At 48.0% G+C, this 20376-nt stretch overlaps 1 protein-coding gene across 3 annotated transcripts in view; it reads right to left on the bottom strand.

Moving 5' to 3' along the window:
- The window catches only part of ATM (ATM serine/threonine kinase), a 434777-nt gene that overhangs the window by 142890 nt on the left and 271511 nt on the right, over window positions 1-20376 (bottom strand). For all 3 annotated transcript variants that reach the window (XM_063951603.1, XM_063951598.1, XM_063951604.1), the window contains exon 36: window positions 4077-4256. In XM_063951603.1, the coding sequence (XP_063807673.1) occupies window positions 4077-4256 (180 nt within the window). The remainder of the gene's footprint in view (window positions 1-4076; window positions 4257-20376) is intronic.

Here is a 20376-nt window from a genome sequence, read left to right on the forward strand (position 1 = left end):
GCTCGCATCTGTGGTCACCAGAACCCAGCCTTGAATACCGAATCTGCGACCCTCGAGCAGGTGAGCACTCTGCAGCCACCACAGGAGAGACACCCTGGCCCTGGGGGACAGGCTTATTTTCTGATGAATTTGAAGATGGTACCCGGACCACTTGTCCAGAAGGTCCCACTGAAACGTCCTCGCATGAAACCTGCCGAAGGGTATGGCCTCGTAGGTTGCCACCATTTTTCCCAGTACTCGAGTGCATTGATGGACTGACACTCTTTTCGGTTTTAACAGGTCTCTGACCATGTTCTGGAGTTCCTGGGCTTTTTCCATTGGGAGAAAAACCCTCTTTTGTTCCGTGTCCAGAATCATGCCTAAGAAAGATAGCCGAGTCGTTGGAACCAACTGTGACTTTGGTAGATTCAGAATCCAGCCATGTTGCTGCAGCACTCTCAGGGAGAGCGCCACGCTTTTCAGCAACTGATCTCTCGATCTCGCTTTTATCAGGAGATCGTCCAAGTACGGGATAATTGTGACTCCCCACTTGTCCAGCAGGTCCCATTGGATAGTTCTCGCATGGAACCTGCCGAAGGGAATGGCTTCGTATGATGCCACCATCTTCCCCAGGACTCGAGTGCAGTGATGCACAGACACCTGTTTTGGCTTCAACAGGTTCCTGACCAGAGTCCTGAGTTCCTGAGCTTTTTCCGTCGGAAGAAAAACCCTTTTCTGGTCCGTGTCCAGAATCAAGCCCATGAAGGTCAGACGCGTCGTAGGAACCAGCTGCGACTTCGGGATATTGAGAATCCAGCCGTGTTGCTGTAACACCTTCAATGACAGTGACACGCTGTCTAGTAACTTCTCTCGAGATCTCGCCTTTATGAGGAGATCGTCCAAGTATGGGATAATTGTGACACCTCGCTTGCGCAGGAGCACCATCATTTCCGCCATTACCTTGGTGAAAATCCTCGGGGCCGTGGAAAGCCCAAACGGCAACGTCTGAAACTGGTAATGACAGTCCTGTACAGCGAATCTCAGGTACGTCTGATGAGGGGGATATATGGGGACATGAAGGTATGCGTCCTTTATGTCCAGTGACACCATAAAATCCCCCCCTTCCAGGCTGGAGATAACTGCCCGAAGCGATTCTATCTTGAATTTGAACTTTTTCAAGTACAGGTTTAGGGATTTTAAATTTAGAATGGGTCTAACCGAGCCATCCGGCTTTGGGATCTCAAATAGGGTTGAATAGTAACCCTTCCCCTATTGAACTAGGGGAACCCTGACAACCACTTGTTGTTGACACAGTTTTTGAATTGCAGCTAAAACTCTCTCCCTTCTTCTGGGGAAGAAGCTGGTAAAGCCGATTTGAAAATCCGGCGAGGAGGCACGTCTCCGAATTCCAGCTTGTAACCTTGGGATACAATTTCCATTGCCCAAGGATCCACGTCTGACTGAACCGAGACGTGGCTGAAGAGTCGAAGACGTGCCCCCACCGGCGCGGACTCCCTCAGAGGAGCCCCAGCGTCATGCGGTGGATTTAGTAGAAGCCGGGGAGGACTTCTGCTCCTGGGAACTAGCCGTAGCAGGCTGTCTTTTCCCTCTACCCTTACCTCTGGCGAGGAAGGAAGAGCCCCGACCTCTTCTGGACTTATGCGACCGAAAGGACTGCGTCTGATATTGCGGCGTTTTCTTTTGCTGTGGGGAAACATAAGGTAAAAAAGTAGATTTACCCGCGGTAGCTGTGGAAACCAGGTCCGCGAGACCTTCCCCAAATAAATCCTCACCTTTGTAAGGCAAAACTTCCATATGCCTCTTTGAGTCGGCATCACCCGTCCATTGGTGGGTCCACAGGGCTCGCCTAGCAGATATCGCCATGGCGTTGGCTCTCGAACCTAGCAGACCAACGTCTCTCTGAGCATCTCTCATATATAAGACTGCGTCTTTAATGTGACCTAAGGTCAATAAAATGGTATCCCTATCCAGGGTATCAATGTCAGCTGACAAAGTATCCGTCCAAGCCGCTACAGCGCTACAAACCCAAGCCGACGCTATTGCCGGTCTGAGCAAGGCACCCGTATGTGTATAAATTGATTTTAATGTAGCTACCTGTCTGCGATTAGCAGGATCCTTGAGGGCTGCCGTGTCTGGAGACGGTAGCGCCACCTTTTTGGACAAGCGCGTTAACGCCTTGTTCACCCTGTGTGAGGATTCCCACCGTAACCTGTCCTGCGCAGGGAAAGGATACACCATAAGAATTCTCTTGGGAATCTGCAGTTTCTTACCTGGAGTTTCCCAAGCCTTTTCAAATAACGCGTTCAGCTCATGAGATGGGGAAAAGGTTACCTCAGGTTTCTTTTCCTTAAACATGTGAATCCTCTTGTCAGGGACAGAGGGGTCATCTGTGATATGTAAAACATCCTTTATTGCAGTAATCATATAATGAATACTTTTGGCAACCCTTGGGTGTAACCTCGCATCATCATAGTCGACACTGGAGTCAGAATCCGTGTCGGTATCAGTGTCTGCTACTTGGGGCAGGGGACGTTTCTGAGACCCTGAAGGGCCCTGTGACACAGTCAAAGCCATGGATTGACACCCTGTTCTATCCCTGGACTCTGCTTTGTCCAATCTCTGATGTAATAAAGACACATTTGCATTTAAAACATTCAACATATCCAACCAATCAGGTGTCGGCGTTGCCGACGGAGACACCACAATCATTTGCTCGACCTCCTCCTTAGATGAGCCTTCCGCTTCAGACATGCCGACACACGCGTACCGACACCCCCACACACTCAGGGATATATCTATATGGAGACAGTTCCCCAATAAGGCCCTTTGGAGAGACAGAGAGAGAGTATGCCAGCACACACCCAGCGCCACCTGACACTGGAAACCAAATTCCCAGTTAAAACAGCGCTTTTATATAAATATATATGTATATACACTCACTGCGCCAATTAAATGTGCCCCCCCCCCTCTTTTCTGCCCTCTGTCACCGTGTTCAGCAGGGGAGAGTCCAGGGAGCCAGCTTCTCTGCAGTGTGCTGTGGAGAAAATGGCGCTGGTTATTGCTGGAGGTTCAAGCCCCGCCCCCTCAGCGGCGCGCTTTGGTCCCGCTTAAATTTCCAATACTAGCGGGGGATTATTTAATATACTGCCTCTGCAGCATATATATATGTTAGCCAGTCCCTAGAGGTTTATTATTGCTGCCCAGGGCGCCCCCCCTGCGCACTGTACCCTTCAGTGCCCACTGTATGTGTGTGCGTGTGGGAGCAATGGCGCGCAGCGTTACCTCAGAGAAGATCTGAAGTCTTCTTTCTTCTTATACTCACCCGGCTTCTATCTTCCGGCTCTGTGAGGAGGACGGCGGCGCGGCTCCGGGACGAACGGTGAGGGTGAGGCCTGCGTTCCGACCCTCTGGAGCTAATGGTGTCCAGTAGCCTAAGAAGCAGAGCCTATCATTTAAGTAGGTCTGCTTCTCTCCCCTCAGTCCCACAATGCAGGGAGCCTGTTGCCAGCAGTGCTCCCTGAAAATAAAAAACCTAACAAAAGTCTTTTTCAGAGAAACTCAAGAGAGCTCCCCTGTAGTGCACCCAGTCTCCTCTGGGCACAGAATCTAACTGAGGTCTGGAGGAGGGGCATAGAGGGAGGAGCCAGTGCACACCCATCTAAAGTTCTTTATAGTGCCCATGTCTCCTGCGGAGCCCGTCTATACCCCATGGTCCTTACGGAGTCCCCAGCATCCTCTAGGACATAAGAGAAATATAAGGTAGTATATCTTTCCCGGCCTCCACCCCCCACTCTCTCATGTTACTTTCTCCCCATCTCTCTCTATTCCCACTCCAGCTACGTTTCTGTCTGTTCCACACCCCAACACTTTATTCCCACCTCTTTTTCTCTCTCCTCTCCAAACTCCAAATCGTATATATATATATATATATATATATATATCAAACAACATAGCTAACCAAATCTACATGTAAATCCATTGTGCAGGATTTGTGTCTGAGCACAGGCAATCTGCCTAGAATCTGCATAATACTGAGTGAGTGAGTGAGTGTTCTACGAGCCTGGAGTACAGCTGACCTCACACAGCGGTTTCAGTAATAGAAGGACCTCGCTCCTCACTCCGCTGCTCTTTAGCACAGCGCACGTCAGGTTCTTTATCCATTCCTCGTGGCAGCTACTTTGGGGGATCCATAAAGTGTGGTCATCCAGACTGTCAGACGCACCATCTGCTCCATTGATATCCTCCAACTGGAGGAACTAAAAAAAAAAAAAACACAGCAGGTAACAGCAAGACAGACCAGATATCAGTGAGGCTGCAATGTGACGCATTCCTAATGTACAATTACTGGAAAAGAATGAGAATGTATCAGAAAGGACATTACGGAATGTTATAACCTGAGCAGGTGCAGGTTACACCAAGTACATCTTTGCATTTCAGCATGGTTGATAAAGGCATGCTTTAGACTAGGAAGATGTGCTATATTTAGAAAATCATTTTTAGTTTATTTTTCTTTAAAGGCAGCGGTGAACGGGTACTGCCCGCACTTGCCACTGATGCAGCAGCTTTGAGTGAGTAGTTTGATGCGGTGAGTGGTCTAGCTCCCTCAGAAGGGAATACATAACCTTTACCGGTTGACGGGATGCCGGCTGTCAAGATCCCAACAGCGGCATCCCGCCTGCAAGAATACCAGCAGCGGGGCGAGCGCAGAGTCCCTTTGCCGGCTCACTGCAGTAGGCAGTAGCCACATGATATATTCTCACTCTATGAGTGTGTCATGGATATCCATGAGTGGGCACAGTCCTGTTTTCCTGGGATTCCGGCTGGTGGCATTGTCGGCTCTCGGGATTCCAGCGTCCGTATCCTGATCGCCGGGATCCCGACAGCTGGCAAATTAAACGGGTCCCCTCAGAGGTGCCAGACACTCCCCATGGTGACAACACCACTCTCCTTTTCCCCAAATGTTCTGATATGAAGACCTTCAAAGTTAGATACACACATATATATAGATAGATATAGAGCTAGTAGATTGCAGTGGGGTCTTGGAGAGCTCTGTGTGTAACACTGTGCACACTGACATTGCTGGATGAAGAAAATAGGATTTTAATACCTACCGGTAAATCCTTTTCTCATAGTCCGTAGAGGATGCTGGGGACTCCAAAAGGACCATGGGTTAAAGACGGGATCCGCAGGAGACATGGGCACACTATAAGACTTTGAATGGGTGTGAACTGGCTCCTCCCTCTATGCCCCTCCTCTAGACCTCAGTTAGAAAACTGTGCCCAGGGAGACAGACATTTTGAGCAAAGAATTTATTGTTTAAACACGGTGAGTGCCATACCATCTCACACCTCGAACATGCTGCAGAACGTGGCATTCAATAGAACACAAGCTGACGGCATGGAAAAAACATACAGCAATATACTGCCCAAAATGTAACACAACCTGTGTGTAAACACGACCAATAAACACATACCGCATGCCATGGCATGAATAACGTCAGCAACAGACTTGACTGAAAAGAAACACCACTTGAGTTTAACGACAACCAATAGCTGCAGATATAGTACGCACTGGGACGGGCGCCCAGCATCCTCTACGGACTAAGAGAAAAGGATTTACCGGTAGGTATTAAAATCCTATTTTCTCATACGTCCTAGAGGATGCTGGAGACTCCAAAAGGACCATGGGGTCTATACCAAAGCTCCAGACCAGGCGGGAGAGTGCGGACGACTCTGCAGCACCGACTGAGCAAACATGGGATCCTCATCAGCCAGGGTATCAAACTTGTAGAACTGATAAAAAGTGTTTGAACCCGACCAAGTAGCCGCTCTGCAAAGTTGAACTGCCGAGACTCCTCGGGCATCTGCCCCAAGAAGAGCCAACCGACCTGGTAGAATGGGCCTTCACAGACTTCGGTACCGGTAATCCAGCCGTAGAATGAGCATGCCGAATCGTATCACAGATCCAACATGTAACAGACTGCTTAGAAGCAGGGGCCCCACTATTGTGGGAGCATACAGGATAAACAGAGCGACCGTTTCCCCAATCTGAGCCGCTCTGGCGACATAAATATTCAAAGCTCTGACTACATCGAGAGACTTCGAATCAGCCAAGGCTTAAATAGCCCCAGGCACCACAATAGGCTGGTTTCTGCGAAATGCAGAAAACCACTTTTGGCAGAATTGTTGTTGCCGAGTACTCAAATCTGCTCTATCCACATCAAATAGGGCTCTTGTGAGACAAAGCCCCCAATTTCGACACCCACCTTGCGGACGCCAAGACCAATAGCATGGCCACTTACCAAGTGAGAATTTTTTACCCAACCTTTCGTAAAGGTTCCAACCAGTGTGACATAAGAAACTACAACACCACGTTAAGGTCCCCTGGTGCCACTGGGGCACAATGGAGGCTGGATGTGCAGCACCCCTCTCACGAAAGTCTGAACTTCTGGGAAGTTGACCAATTCTTATTTAAAGAAAATTGAGAAGGCCGAAATTTGCACTGTAATGGAGCCTAACTATAGGCCTGCATCCACACCTGCTTGCAAAAATTGGAGAAAACGACCCAGCTGAAAATCTTCCGTAGGAGCCTTCTTGGATTCACACCAAGACACATACTTCCTCCAAATACGGTGGTAAAGCTTCGCCATTACTTCGTTCCTAGCCTGAAGCAATGTGGGAATGGCTTCACTGGGAATATCCTTTCAGGCTAGGTTATGGCGTTCAACTGCCAAGCCGTCAAACGCAGCCCCGGTAAGTCGTGATAGATGCCTAGTCCTTGTTGTAACAGGTCCTCTTGCAAAGGAAGAGGCCAAGGATCTTCTATGAGTAAGTCGTGAAGATCTGGATACCAAGCCCTCCTTGGCTAGACCGGAACAATGAGGATCGCCTGAACCTTTGTTTTTCTATGTTTATCACCTTCGGAAAGAGTGAAAGTGGAGGGAACACATAGACCGACTGAAACACCCAAGGTGTCACGAGAGCGACCACCACTATAGCTTGAGTGTCCCTTGACCTGTAACAATATCCCTGAAGTTTCATGTTGAGGCGAGACGCCATCATGTCTAATCGAGGAATTCCCCAAAGACTTGTCACTTCTGTGAAAACATCTTGATGAAGACCCTACTCTTCTGGAAGGAGATCGTGTCTGCTGAGGAAGTCTATTTCTCTGTTGTCTTCACCCGGAACGACGACCTCTAACAGAGCGTTTACATGCCTTTCCGCTCCTCGAAAACTTTTGCGCCTTGCACCTTGTTCCGCCCTAGCGGCTTACTTACGCCATTGCTGTTTAGTCGTACAACAGAAATAAGACGGGCAGAACACGAAGAAGATGTTCCATTGTAAATAGCTCTTAATCCAAGAATGCTTATTGCAGACAAGCTTCCCGGCTTGATCCTTTCCCCCTGGAAACTCTTCCCCTGGAAAGACTGCTCCCCAGCCTCGGAGACTTGTATCCATGGACCCCAGGATCTAATCCTAGATACCGAACTTTTGTCCCTCTAGTAGGTGAGAACTGTGAAGCCGTCACAGGAGATATATCCTGGTCCTGGAAATAGGGATTTTTGTTTACTTACCGTAAAATCTCGTTCTCTGATTCCATCTGGGGGACGCTGCGCCGTTACTTGTGGGTTAGAGGTGTGTGGTTGTGGAGTTTGGCACAGAACTATTAAAACCTGACTTCTCCCCCCTCTAATCTCCTTCCTGCCTAGCCAGCACCTCAGTTAACGTTTAGCCAAGCCAAAGGAGATAGACCGAAAAAAATTAACTGGTTAAACCAGACAAACATATGGGAGGGATCGCAGCGTCCCCCAGATGGAATCAGAGAAAGAGATTTTACGGTAAGTAAACAAAAATACCTATTTCTCTTTCATCCATCTGGGGGACGCTGCGCCGTTACTTGTGGGATTTCCCAAAGCGAGCTAATGAGAGGAGGGAGAAGTAGACGGCATAGCCGTCCGTAAAATTTGACGCCCAGCAGAGGCAGTCTCCAAACCGAAAGTATGAAAAAGGTAAAAACTTTTTGAAACGTATACACAGACGGCCAGGTCGTCGCTCTACACAGCTGCTCAATAGATGCCCCCCCGCGAGCAGCCCAAGAAGCTCCAACCCGAATGAGCTGGAATTGAGTCAGAAACTGAAACATCAGAAGACGGTTTGATGGCCGAAGTAACCCAACGAGCCACTGCGTTCTTGGAAGCAGGCCAATCTCGTTTGGGCACATCAATTAAAAACCAACAATGCATCCGTACGACAGATAGGATCCGTACGAGATAAATAAATCCGTAAGGCCCTAAGCATATCTAAGAGAGCCAAATGGGAATCCTCCCCGGAAGGAGAAGGAGTAAACGCTGGAAGGACAATGTCCTGATTTAGATGAAATGCTGACACAACTTTCGGAAGGAAGGTTTTGTTCGCAGAGCCACCCGGTCATCATGAAACATCAACAAGGTTGGTCTGAAAAAAAAAAAAAAGAGATGCCAATTGAGATACTCGTCTTGCGGAGGAAATTGCCAATAGGAAGACAACTTTTGAACGTTAGATACCGCAATTCTACAGATTCCAAAGAATCAAATGGAGATTTCCGAAGAGTCGTAAGGACTAAGTTAAATTCCCAGAGAGGAACCGGAGGAACAAAAGTTGGCTGAATCCGAAGAACTCCCTGAAGGAACGTCTGAACTTCTGGAATGATAGCCTTGAAAAAGAACCGACAAGGCAGAAACTTGACCCTTTAGTGAAGAAAGTCTCAGACCCTTATTGAGACCTTCCCGAAGGAAGGATAACAGACGAGGGACTCTAAACAAATCCGGTGTTAAACCACGCCTTTCACACCAATCAATGTAAATACGCCACACTCTGTGGTAAATTCCATAAGTCACAGGCTTTCTAGCCTGAATCATCGTTTACACAACAGAGTGAGAAAAATCTCTTTTCCCTTAAAATGTTGGATTCAAGAACCAAGCCGTCAAAGCCAGCCAACCCAACCTGAGTGGTGACATGGTCCCTGAATCAGAAGATCTGGACGCAGAGGGAGTCGGAATGGTTACTCGACGACCATATTGCGCAGAAAAGTGTACCACTGTCAGCGTGGCCAATCTGGGGCCACCAGAATGATAGGAAGACCTTCTCTCTGAATGCGTTGAAGCAGACGTGGAATCAGTGACAACGGTGGAAACACATATCCCAGTTGAATGTGCCACGGCGCTGTCAGTGTATCGATTAGAACTGCTGGAGGGTCATAAGTACGTGACCCGTAGAGAGGAAGTTAGTTGTTGAGACGAGACGCCATCCAATCTACATCGGGCATCCCCCACCGGGCTACTAGAGTCAGAAACACCTCCTGGTGAAGCTCCCACTCTCCCGGATGCACCGTGTGACGGCTTAAGAAACCGCTTCCCAGTTCTCGATTCCTGGAATGTGAATCGCGGATATGGCCGGAACCCAATGTTCCGCCCATGTGAGAATCTGAGCGACTTCTTTCCTGGCGGAGCAGCCTCGAGTGCCTCCTTGCTTGTTTATGTAAGCCACTGCTGTGGCGTTGTCGGACTGAATCCGCACTGGATGACCCTGAACCATGGTTTGAATCCGAAGTGGTGCATACCGGATTGTCCTCAACTGTGAGATGTTGATCTGCAACTTTGACTCTTGACTGGTCCAGAGCCCTGGAAAGTGATGAGTCTGAAACACCGCCCCCCAACCTCTGAGGCTGGCGTCTGTGGTGACCATCACCCAAGACCAACTTGTGGACGGAACTACTTTGGTCAAAATGGAACTGTGAAGCCACCAGCGAAGCGACTGACGAGTCTCTATAGACAAGCGGACCAGCTGTAATTCGAAATGAGGCCCTGTCAGAGTCCAACAGATCTGAGCCTGAAGGGGTCGAGCACGAAACTTGGCATATGAAACTGCCTCGAAGGTTGCCACCATCTTGCCTAACACCTGCATGCATCTGAGAACCGAAACCACCGGTAAATGCAGCCGTGCTCGAATTCTGGACTGTATGTCCTGAATCTTGTCCTGAGGAAGAACCACTTTCTGGTTGTTGGCGTCGAATAAGAGTCCCAAAAACATAATTTTCTGGGAAGGAAGCAAAGACGACTTCGGACAATTTATTATTCATCCGAATGACTGTAGAGTCTCTATTGTGAAACGCAAGTTCTGGTGAAGAATCAACTCTGACGGGCCTTGATCAACAGATCATCCAAATATAGAGTAATGTTGACTCCCTGACACTGCCACCACATGGCCCATGACCTTTGTGAATACCCGAGGAGCCGTAGATATACCAAAGGGAAGAGCCTGAAACTGAAAATGTGAAGGTCGACTGCGAATCTCAGAAGAGATTGATGACCCGTCCAAATAGAAACAAGCAGATAGGCGTCCTATGTCTAATGAGGCCAAATATCACCCTGGTTCCATGGCGACGATAATCGAGCGGATGGATTCCATCTTGAACTTTTGGGTAGAAATGAACCGTCCAGTTTGTCCACGAGTAAAATCCCCGACCTCTCTGCTGAGCGGGAACTAGAAGAATAACTTAATTTCGTAAAAGAGTGGCTGTTGCATGACGAAGAGCTCGACGTCTGGAGGGACCGCCTGGAAGAGGAGTGATGAACACACGATATGGGACTGGTTCCTCGAGATCTAACATATATCCTCTGGATATGACCTCCGTCACCCACCGATCTGGTTTCGACAGGAGCCACACTTCTTTGAACTGTAGAAACCGAGCCCCAACCGTCACTGATCCCTCCGGAGATCGTGAACCATCATGCAGTAGGTTTGTCGGCAGGTTTACTTCTACCACTGAATGCCTCTCTTCGTGGGTATCTGGAGAAAGCATGAAAGGAGTGGAAACTACCTCTGCCCTGTATACGAAAGGACCGAAACCTTGTAGTATTCGGTTTCGGAGAAGCAACTGGTAGAAAGGGCTCTTGCCCTCCTGTAGCATCTGAAATAATCTTCTTTGATTCCGACCTAAAGAGAACTCACCTTTAAAGGGTACCGCCGACAAGGTCTGTTTGGAGTCAAAATCGGCATTCCAAACCCGAAGCCATAGAGACCATCTTGCTGTCATGGTCAAGGCAGAAATACGAGATTGTAGCGCAGCAGAATCAACCAAGGCCTCACCCACATAAGTAAGAGCCTCCGAAATCTGTTCTGCTAATTGAATGTCCGATGGATAGTCAGACTGCATTCCCGATATGACCTGTGCTAGTCAGTCATCCGCGACCTTGAGGACCCAAGCGCCAGCTAGAATTGTGATAAAGAAAACAGATTTAGGCATTGTTTCAATCTTCCTATCTGTAGGATCTTTCAACGTCACAGACTGTACAGAAGAAATAACCGTAGCTCCTGCTAAATGTGAAATGGGAGCGTCTACTTTTGGGGCTGTTTCCCAAAATCTCATATCCTCTCCTCTGTAAAAGGATATAGAAATTTTTAATTTCTTAGGGGCTTGGAAACGAGAATCCGGCTTAAGCCAGGGCTCCTTTAAAACATCCCTGTTATTAAGAGTCTGACGGATGGTGTCTATCAGCAATCTAACACCTGAGCTAGTAGAAAAATCATCTTCCCAGACCGAAACCTCGTCCCACTCTGGGTCTACTTCCCCATCCTCCAACGGGAATGACTCCAACTCCTCCCCCAGAAAGTTATAGTGGGCAACGGCTGTGGCCGTTTTTTTTTTCAGCCGAAGAACTGCCGGCAGAGTTTACAAACTTGTTTAGGGATTGAGGTAAATCAGCAAGACATCTGCCCAGATTTTGAGTCCACACCGGATGTTCCTGGCCCTAAGAGGCATAGTCTGATCCGCGGAACCTCCCTGTTGGTCCACCACAGATGCACCAGAGCATGAAGCACATAGGGTATTCGCGTCCGCCCATAATATGTCTTGCCCATAATCTGAGCCCACAGAGGCTCCACCCGAGTCTGACCGGACTCAGTCACCGATCTAGATTGACGCAATTTAGAAATGGCATCCACCATGTTCTTAGCCCATGGAGGTATAGACTGATCTGTGGAACCTCCCTTGAACAAGAAAAATAAACCAATGTTTAAGAGGGCTATAAATGCACTATAAATCCCCTATAACAGTGACCTAGCAGTGAACCCACAATGCTAGTGACACCAAAGGGGATGACTTATCTCACACTATAGCTAGAGAAACAAAAAAAAACATAAATATACTTGCAGTTAGCTGATCCCCATTTGAGAAGACAAAGTGAGAAATGCTGCTGCTTCTAATAGAAACTTCCCCTGAGAATAGCTGTATCTCCGTGTTGAGTAGTACAGCGTCCTCTGGTCAGTAGAGTAGGAGAAGATGCCGCCCGGAGCCCTCTGTATGCTGGAGGGGAGCGCGCGAGTGGCAGAGCAGGGCGGGAAGCCGTCCCTGTACAATTATGTAATAGCCACGGCTGCTTACAGGGAGAGACTACTAAACGGACGTCAGTCTCTCCCGCGCACCGCTATACAGAGCGGCTTGTACGGCAACTGCATGTAAGCTCCGGGGTGCGCGACACCACTCTCCCGGCCCTGATCAGTAACACTACCACAGCCCCTGACAGTAAACCCCCCCAAATAAAGCTGAATGTCCAGCCCCGGAACGAGGCCCGTGTTGGAGAAGAGGAGGTGGAAGGGGAAGGGGGGCGCACGCGGGCGGTAGTAGTGTACAGGGAGGCTGTGATAAAAGTACAAATATAGAAATAGTAATAGAGGGGACAGCCCAATACTGTCAGTGACAGATTGTGGCTGTGTACCTTATCCCTGCCGCATCCTGTCTAGAGTAGAACGAGGCCCCAGTGACCGGAGTGTGGTGGCCTCCAGCGGCAGCGCAGAGTGGAACAAATCTAACTAAATCCACTCCAGCAGTACCTGCCACCTGTAAATAGGGACTAGGTACTTCAGAAAAAGTCCAAAGATAATAAAAACCTCACTATCTAAGGAGAAAGAAAAGAACTGTGTCTGTACTCCACAGGCACAAAACTAAAACTGAGGTGCTGGCTAGGCAGGAAGGAGATGGGAGGGGTTAGAGGGGGGAGGAGTCAGGTTTTAATAGTTCTGTGCCAAACTCCACAACCACACACCTCTAACCCACAAGTAACGGCGCAGCGTCCCCCAGATGGATGAAAGAGAAAATAGGATTATTTTCCGATGCATGTGCAGGTAAGACCCAGACCACCTGTCCAACTGGTCCCGCAAAACCAACTCTGGCATTTGACCTGCTCACTGAATAGCCTCGTAGGCCGCAACCATCTTCTGCATCAACAGAACGTATTGACGGGTTTACCTTGTTGTAAATCTGATCCGACTCTGGATCATCAGATCTCTTTACACAGGAAAAAACCAAACTCTTAACAGATCAGTATCTAATCTTATTTCTAACTCCGACCTCTGCGTCGGAGGGATCAACAGCGATTCTTTGTGTTGAAGAACTGTCAGAGAGAAACAACGAATTGTACCACTTGTTTCTTGACCTCGCCGTAGTAAGGAGAGCGTCCCAGTACAGGATAATAATGGTTCTTACTATAGAAGGAAAACCATCATACTGCTATCACTCCGGTGAAATGGCAATGACAATCCTGAATAGCAAAACTAGGTAAGCTTAATGCGGATGACCGCATTTAAACCCTCTCTTCTCTTCTCTTACAGGTTGGAGATCCCTGCCTTGAGAGATTCCATCTTGTAGTTCATTTTCTTGAGTAGAAATCTTTTATGAAATTGTTCTGACCGAGCTGTCCTGGTTCAGAAGCACGAAAAAGCTTGAATAACAGCTTTTTTTTTTTGTGTGACAGGGACAGCAGGACAATGTCCTGATCCTGACCCAACTCTTGTAAGGCGTCGCATACTATCTCTTCCGAGGAGAATCGTTAAGATCTATTTGAAAATTCAGTGAGGGGAATCATTTGGACAACTCGAGTATGTCCCCCTTTGAACTCTATTCTTAACTCACTGTGTCAAGTCCATTCTAGGACTGACTGAAGAGTATTAGACGAGTTCCCACCGGTGTGGGCTCCAGCAAGACAGACCCAGTGACCTGCGGTTGGTAGACACAGAGGACGATATCAGGTTCTGTGAAGTTGAAACGGCTGCCTACCTTTTCACCTCCCTCTCCCTACAAAGAAGGGGAATAACAACGGTATCCAACCGATCAAAATGACTGCATCCCACAACAAATGCGTCACCAACCTTTGTGATGGAACATAGCACAAGAAGGTAGACTTACCAGTGGTACCTGGCGAGATCAACTTAACCAAGTCATCCCCAAACCAGATTATCCCTGCATAGGGAAGATACCCCCCGTATTTCTCGGAGTCAGCGCATACCTCTAGTAGTCGCACGGCAGCAAGCTGCAATGTACTAGATAAGACCCAAGGAATATCCCATTTCTCCCCAGGATAATTATATCGGATAACAAGGTAACCGACCATTTCTGAATACAAGCACTCCCCCATGCGTATGTAATGCAAACATCATCAAAGCATATAAGTAAAATATCACTTAGCTTCCTGTATACGATCCTTTGTGACAGGGCCCCGTGCAGACCAGGGGTTTGACATTCACTTTATTCTATCCACGGCGGGAGAAGAATAAACACTCGGACTCCTCGTGAGGATTCGAGACTATCTTGTCACGGCTGACCTATAGCTTCATCAATAGAGCGACCAGCACATGAGAAGGAATAGCTTTACCTCAGCATTCATAATAAACTGTAATATAAATGTACACATTTAAATACACACACACACACATATATATATATATATACACACACACACACACACACACACACACACACACACACATCTATATATACATCTCATATATATATATATATATATATATATATATATAATCTGTCAGGAACATCAGGGTGGGTGTGGTTCATCAAATCGACAGTGTCTAGGTTGACAATGTTTAGGTCGACCACTATAGGTCGACAGTCACTAGGTCGACATGGATGGAAGGTCGACAGGGTTTCTAGGTCGACATGTGCTAGGTCGACAGGTCTAAAGGTCGACATGAGGAATTTTTTTTTTTTTGGTGTCGTTTTCTTCGTAGAGTGACCGGGATCCCAAATTAGTGCACCGCTTCGCTCGCCATGCTTCGGGCATGGTGCCTTCGCTCCGCTACCGCTTCGCTCGGCACACTTTACCGTTCCAATCGTAGTCCACGTGGATCGTTAAGTATGAAAAAATTTAAAAAAAGAAAAAAAGTGAAAAACTCATGTCGACCTTTAGACCTGTCGACCTAGCACATGTCGACCTAGAAACCCTGTCGACCTTCCATCCATGTCGACCTATAGTGGTCGACCTAAACATTGTCGACCTAGACACTGTCGATCTTCAAACCGGATCCCCATCAGGGTCCCTAGTGACATTAATGTGTTCTGAATGTGTATGAACATGTACTGAATGCCAATGTTGCGGATCTAAGGATCTAATCAGGAAACATTATGGCCGACATAGAACACAGTATTCGTGTTGACAACAGGGAGTAGTAACTGGGCAAAATAACATTTTTGTGACCCCGAGGGGTCTGAGGGAAACATATATCTAAGTTCACTAGGACGCCCCCACAAATACTGTTGTACTCGAGCTACAGCTCAATGCAAACGTACCATACATATATAAACATACAGGTATAGGTTTTTTACATTATTGTACACCCAGTGCTAATAGTTAGTGCCGACAGGGTCACCCACATACGTCTGTGTCTCCCAAACAGTGTGTACTTTAGAAAAGCTTACACTACTGACACTTAATTGTTTGTGGTAGAGCACTCACACATGTCGACACACGTGTACTAAACCCCCACCAACATTGTTAAAAAGGGCATATTTCTGACAGGGAAAACACAGAAATTTTAAGCAACTCACTTTACACATGACCATTATATATATATATATATACACACACACATACATACATACATACATACATACATACATACACACACACACACACACATACATATATATATATATATATATATATATATATATATATATAGTGCTTCATGCCTATTACTGCACTAAATAACTGTGCCCCCCTTCATTTTTCACTGGTAACTGTTTTGCAGTGTTTTGGCGGGCCCAGCACCTCTGTGAGGAGAAAATGGCGCTGTAGAGAATTGTGAGGGCTAAGCCACGCCCCCTTCTCGGCGCGCTTCAGTCACGATATTTTTGAATATTTTTATACTGGCGGGGGTCATTATACAGTGCCTAAGCACTGTATATTACTTTGCCAGGTCACAGCCAAGAGGTATATTGCAGCCCAGGGCGCCCCCCCTGCGCCCTGCACCCATGTAGTGCCACCTGTGTGTGTGGGAGCAATGGCGCGCAGCGCGACCACTGCGCGGTACCTCCGGGATCTGATGTCTTCTGCCGTCTCTGAAGTCTTCTTGTTCTTCTAATACTCACCCTGCTTCTTTCTTCTGGCTTTGTGAGGGGGGTGACGGCGCAGCTCTGGGAACGAGCAGCTAGGCGAACCAAGTGATCAGACCCTCTGGAGCTAATGGTGTCCAGTAGCCTAAGAAGCAGAGCCCTTGAACTCAGAAGAAGTAGGTCTGACTTCTCTCCCCTCAGTCCCACGAAGCAGGGAGCCTGTAGCCAGCAGGTCTCCCTGAAAATAATAAAGCCTAACAAAGTCTTTCAGAGAAACTCAGGAGAGCTCCCCTAGTGTGTGTCCAGTCTCTCTGGGCACAACGTCTAACTGAGGTCTGGAGGAGGGGCATAGAGGGAGGAGCCTGTTCACACCCATTCAAAGTCTTATAGTGTGCCCATGTCTCCTGCGGATCCCGTCTATACCCCATGGTCCTTTTGGAGTTCCCAGCATCCTCTAGGACGTATGAGAAACCAAGGTTAACGTTCCATCTTCTATTGAGAATTACTGTACTATACAGCTTTGTGATACGTGGATACAAACATCCTCTATTGCTAGAACATAAACACTGATCACTGACTTATTACTTATAGCAAGCAATGAGATTCCAGCTGAGATTCCAACTTTTCTCATCTAGTTAAAAAAGAGGCATGGCTATAATAGAGCTGGTAGTCTGTAATACTGAAGTGTTGTCTGTGCACACACTTATCACAGGAAACATGAGCAGATCTATCAGCACCTCCAGGCTAGTGGGAAAGGAGCACAGTACTCAGGACATCTATTAATGATAACTGGGCCTAAATGTTGCAGGGCGGTTTTTGTTTCTGTGTAAATGAAACATTTATGAAGACATCCACAAATAACTGTATAACACTCAGATTAATCTGCAACGGTTTGTTACTCACAGATTCAACATTCAGAGCGGGTTCTGGTTATATGAATGACCTGCTATATATTTTTCGGATGTAGTAGGGTAGGCCGGCGGCCGGGCTCCCGGCGTCCAGCATACCGGCGCCGGAATCCCGACCGCCGGCATACTGACAGCTGGGCGAGCGCAAATGAGCCCCTTGCGGGCTCACTGCACTTACCACGCTGTGAGCACGGTGGCACGCTACGCTACATATTCTCCCTCCAGGGGGGTCGCGGACCCCCAAGAGGGAGAAAAGATGTCGGTATACCTGCGGTCGGGATTCCGGCGCCAGTATGCTGGTCGTCGGGAGCCCGGCCGCCCGCAAACAGTAGACCACCCATATTTTTCTAGGATACTATTTGCAGTTGAAGGAATTCTACAATCTATTAAAGTACAAAGACTAGCGGAAGTGCAATTAGCATCCATCTCTAAATCAATTATTAATACCAACTACAGTAGTTGGTATTACTGGTTAATACCAACTACTGTAACTAGATGTTAACTCCTATGACCAAACGATCAGCTTTGTTCAAGAAATATACAAAATGTTTTAAACAAGCTCAGCGTAGACTCATATTTATTAAATGTCAGCTAAAATAAGATTTTACTCACCGGTAAATCTATTTCTCGTAGTCCGTAGTGGATGCTGGGGACTCCGTAAGGACCATGGGGAATAGCGGGCTCCGCAGGAGACTGGGCACTCTAAAGAAAGATTTAGTACTATCTGGTGTGCACTGGCTCCTCCCTCTATGCCCCTCCTCCAGACCTCAGTTAAGGAAACTGTGCCCGGAAGAGCTGACATTACAAGGAAAGGATTTTGGAATCCAGGGTAAGACTCATACCAGCCACACCAATCACACTGTACAACTTGTGATAAACTTACCCAGTTAACAGTATGAACAACAACTGAGCATCACTCAACCGATGCTACATAACCATAACCCTTTGTTAAGCAATAACTATATACCAGTATTGCAGAAGAAGTCCGCACTTGGGACGGGCGCCCAGCATCCACTACGGACTACGAGAAATAGATTTACCGGTGAGTAAAAGCTTATTTTCTCTAACGTCCTAGTGGATGCTGGGGACTCCGTAAGGACCATGGGGATTATACCAAAGCTCCCAAACGGGCGGGAGAGTGCGGATGACTCTGCAGCACCGAATGGGCAAACACAAGGTCCTCCTCAGCCAGGGTATCAAACTTGTAGAACTTTGCAAATGTGTTTGAACCCGACAAAGTAGCAGCTCGGCAAAGCTGTAATGCCGAGACCCCTCGGGCAGCCGCCCAAGAAGAGCCCACCTTCCTTGTGGAATGGGCTTTCACTGATTTTGGATGCAGCAATCCAGCCGCAGAATGAGCCTGCTGAATCGTGTTACAGATCCAGCGAGCAATAGCTTGCTTTGAAGCAGGAGCACCCACTTTGTTGGATGCATACAGGATAAACAGCGAGTCAGTCTTCCTGACGACAGCCGTTCTGGTTACATAATTCTTCAAAGCCCGGACTACGTCAAGCAACTTGGAATCTTCCAAGTCACAAGTAGCCGCAGGCACCATAATAGGTTGGTTCAAATGAAAAGATGACACCACCTTTTTCAGAAATTGCGGACGAGACCGCAATTCTGCCCTGTCCATCTGGAAAACCAGATAGGGGCTTTTACATGACAAAGCCGCCAATATCTGACACACGCATAGCCGAAGCTAAGGCCAACAGCATGACCACTTTCCACGTGAGATACTTTAGCTCCACAGTCTTAACTGGCTCAAACCAGTGGGATTTCAGGAAACCCAACACCACGTTAAGATCCCAAAGTGCCACTGGTGGCACAAAAGGGCGCTGAATATGCAGCACTCCCTTAACAAACGTCTGAACCTCAGGCAGTGAAGCCAATTCTCTTTGAAAGAAAATGGATAGGGCCGAAATCTGGACCTGTATGGACCCTAATTTTAGGCCCATAGTCACTCCTGACTGTAGGAAGTGCAGGAATCGACCCAGCTGGAATTCTTCTGTAGGGCCTTCCTGGCCTCACACCAAGCACATATTTTCGCCATATACGGTGATAATGCTTTGCTGTCACGTCCTTCCTAGCCTTTATCAGCGTAGGAATAACTTCATCCGGAATGCCTTTTTCCGCTAGGATCCGGTGTTCAACCGCCATGCCGTCAAACGCAGCCGCGGTAAGTCTTGGAATAGACAGGGCCCTTGTTGCAACAGGTACTGTCTGAGAGGCAGAGGCCATGGGTCATCTGTGAGCATTTCTTGCAGTTCCGGGTACCAAGTCCTTCATGGCCAATCAGGAACAATGAGTATTGTTCTCACTCCTCTTTTTCTTACAATTCTCAGCACCTTTGGTATGAGAGGAAGAGGAGGAAACACATAGACCGACTGGAACACCCACGGTGTTACTGGTGCGTCCACAGCTATCGCCTGAGGGTCCCTTGACCTGGCGCAATACCATTTTAGCTTTTTGTCGAGGCGGGACGCCATCATGCCCACCTATGGCATTTCCCGTCGATTTGCAATCTGCGTGAAGACTTCTTGGTGAAGTCCCCACTCTCCCGGGTGGAGGTCGTGCCTGCTGAGGAAGTCTGCTTCCCAGTTGTCCACTCCCGGAATGAACACTGCTGACAGTGTGCTTACGTGATTCTCTGCCCAGCGAAGAATTCTGGTGGCTTCTACCATCGCCACCCTGCTCCTTGTGCCGCCTTGGCGGTTTACATGAGCCACTGCGGTGATATTGTCTGACTGGATCAGAACCGGTTGGTCGCGAAGCAGGGTCTCCGCTTGACTTAGGGCGTTGTATATGGCCCTTAGTTCCAGGATATTGATGTGAAGGCAAGTCTCCTGCCTTGACCACAGCCCTTGGAAATTTCTTCCCTGTGTGACTGCCCCCCACCCTCGGAGGCTTGCATCCGTGGTCACCAGGACCCAGTCCTGAATGCCGAATCTGCGACCTTCGAGAAGGTGAGCACTCTGCAGTCACCACAGGAGAGACACCCTTGCTCTGGGGGATAGGGTGATTAACCGATGCATCCGAAGATGTGATCCGGACCACTTGTCCAGTAAGTCATATTGGAAGGTATGGAACC

This window comes from Pseudophryne corroboree, chromosome 2, assembly GCF_028390025.1.
Source record: "Pseudophryne corroboree isolate aPseCor3 chromosome 2, aPseCor3.hap2, whole genome shotgun sequence".
NCBI classification, from domain to species: Eukaryota; Metazoa; Chordata; class Amphibia; order Anura; family Myobatrachidae; genus Pseudophryne; species Pseudophryne corroboree.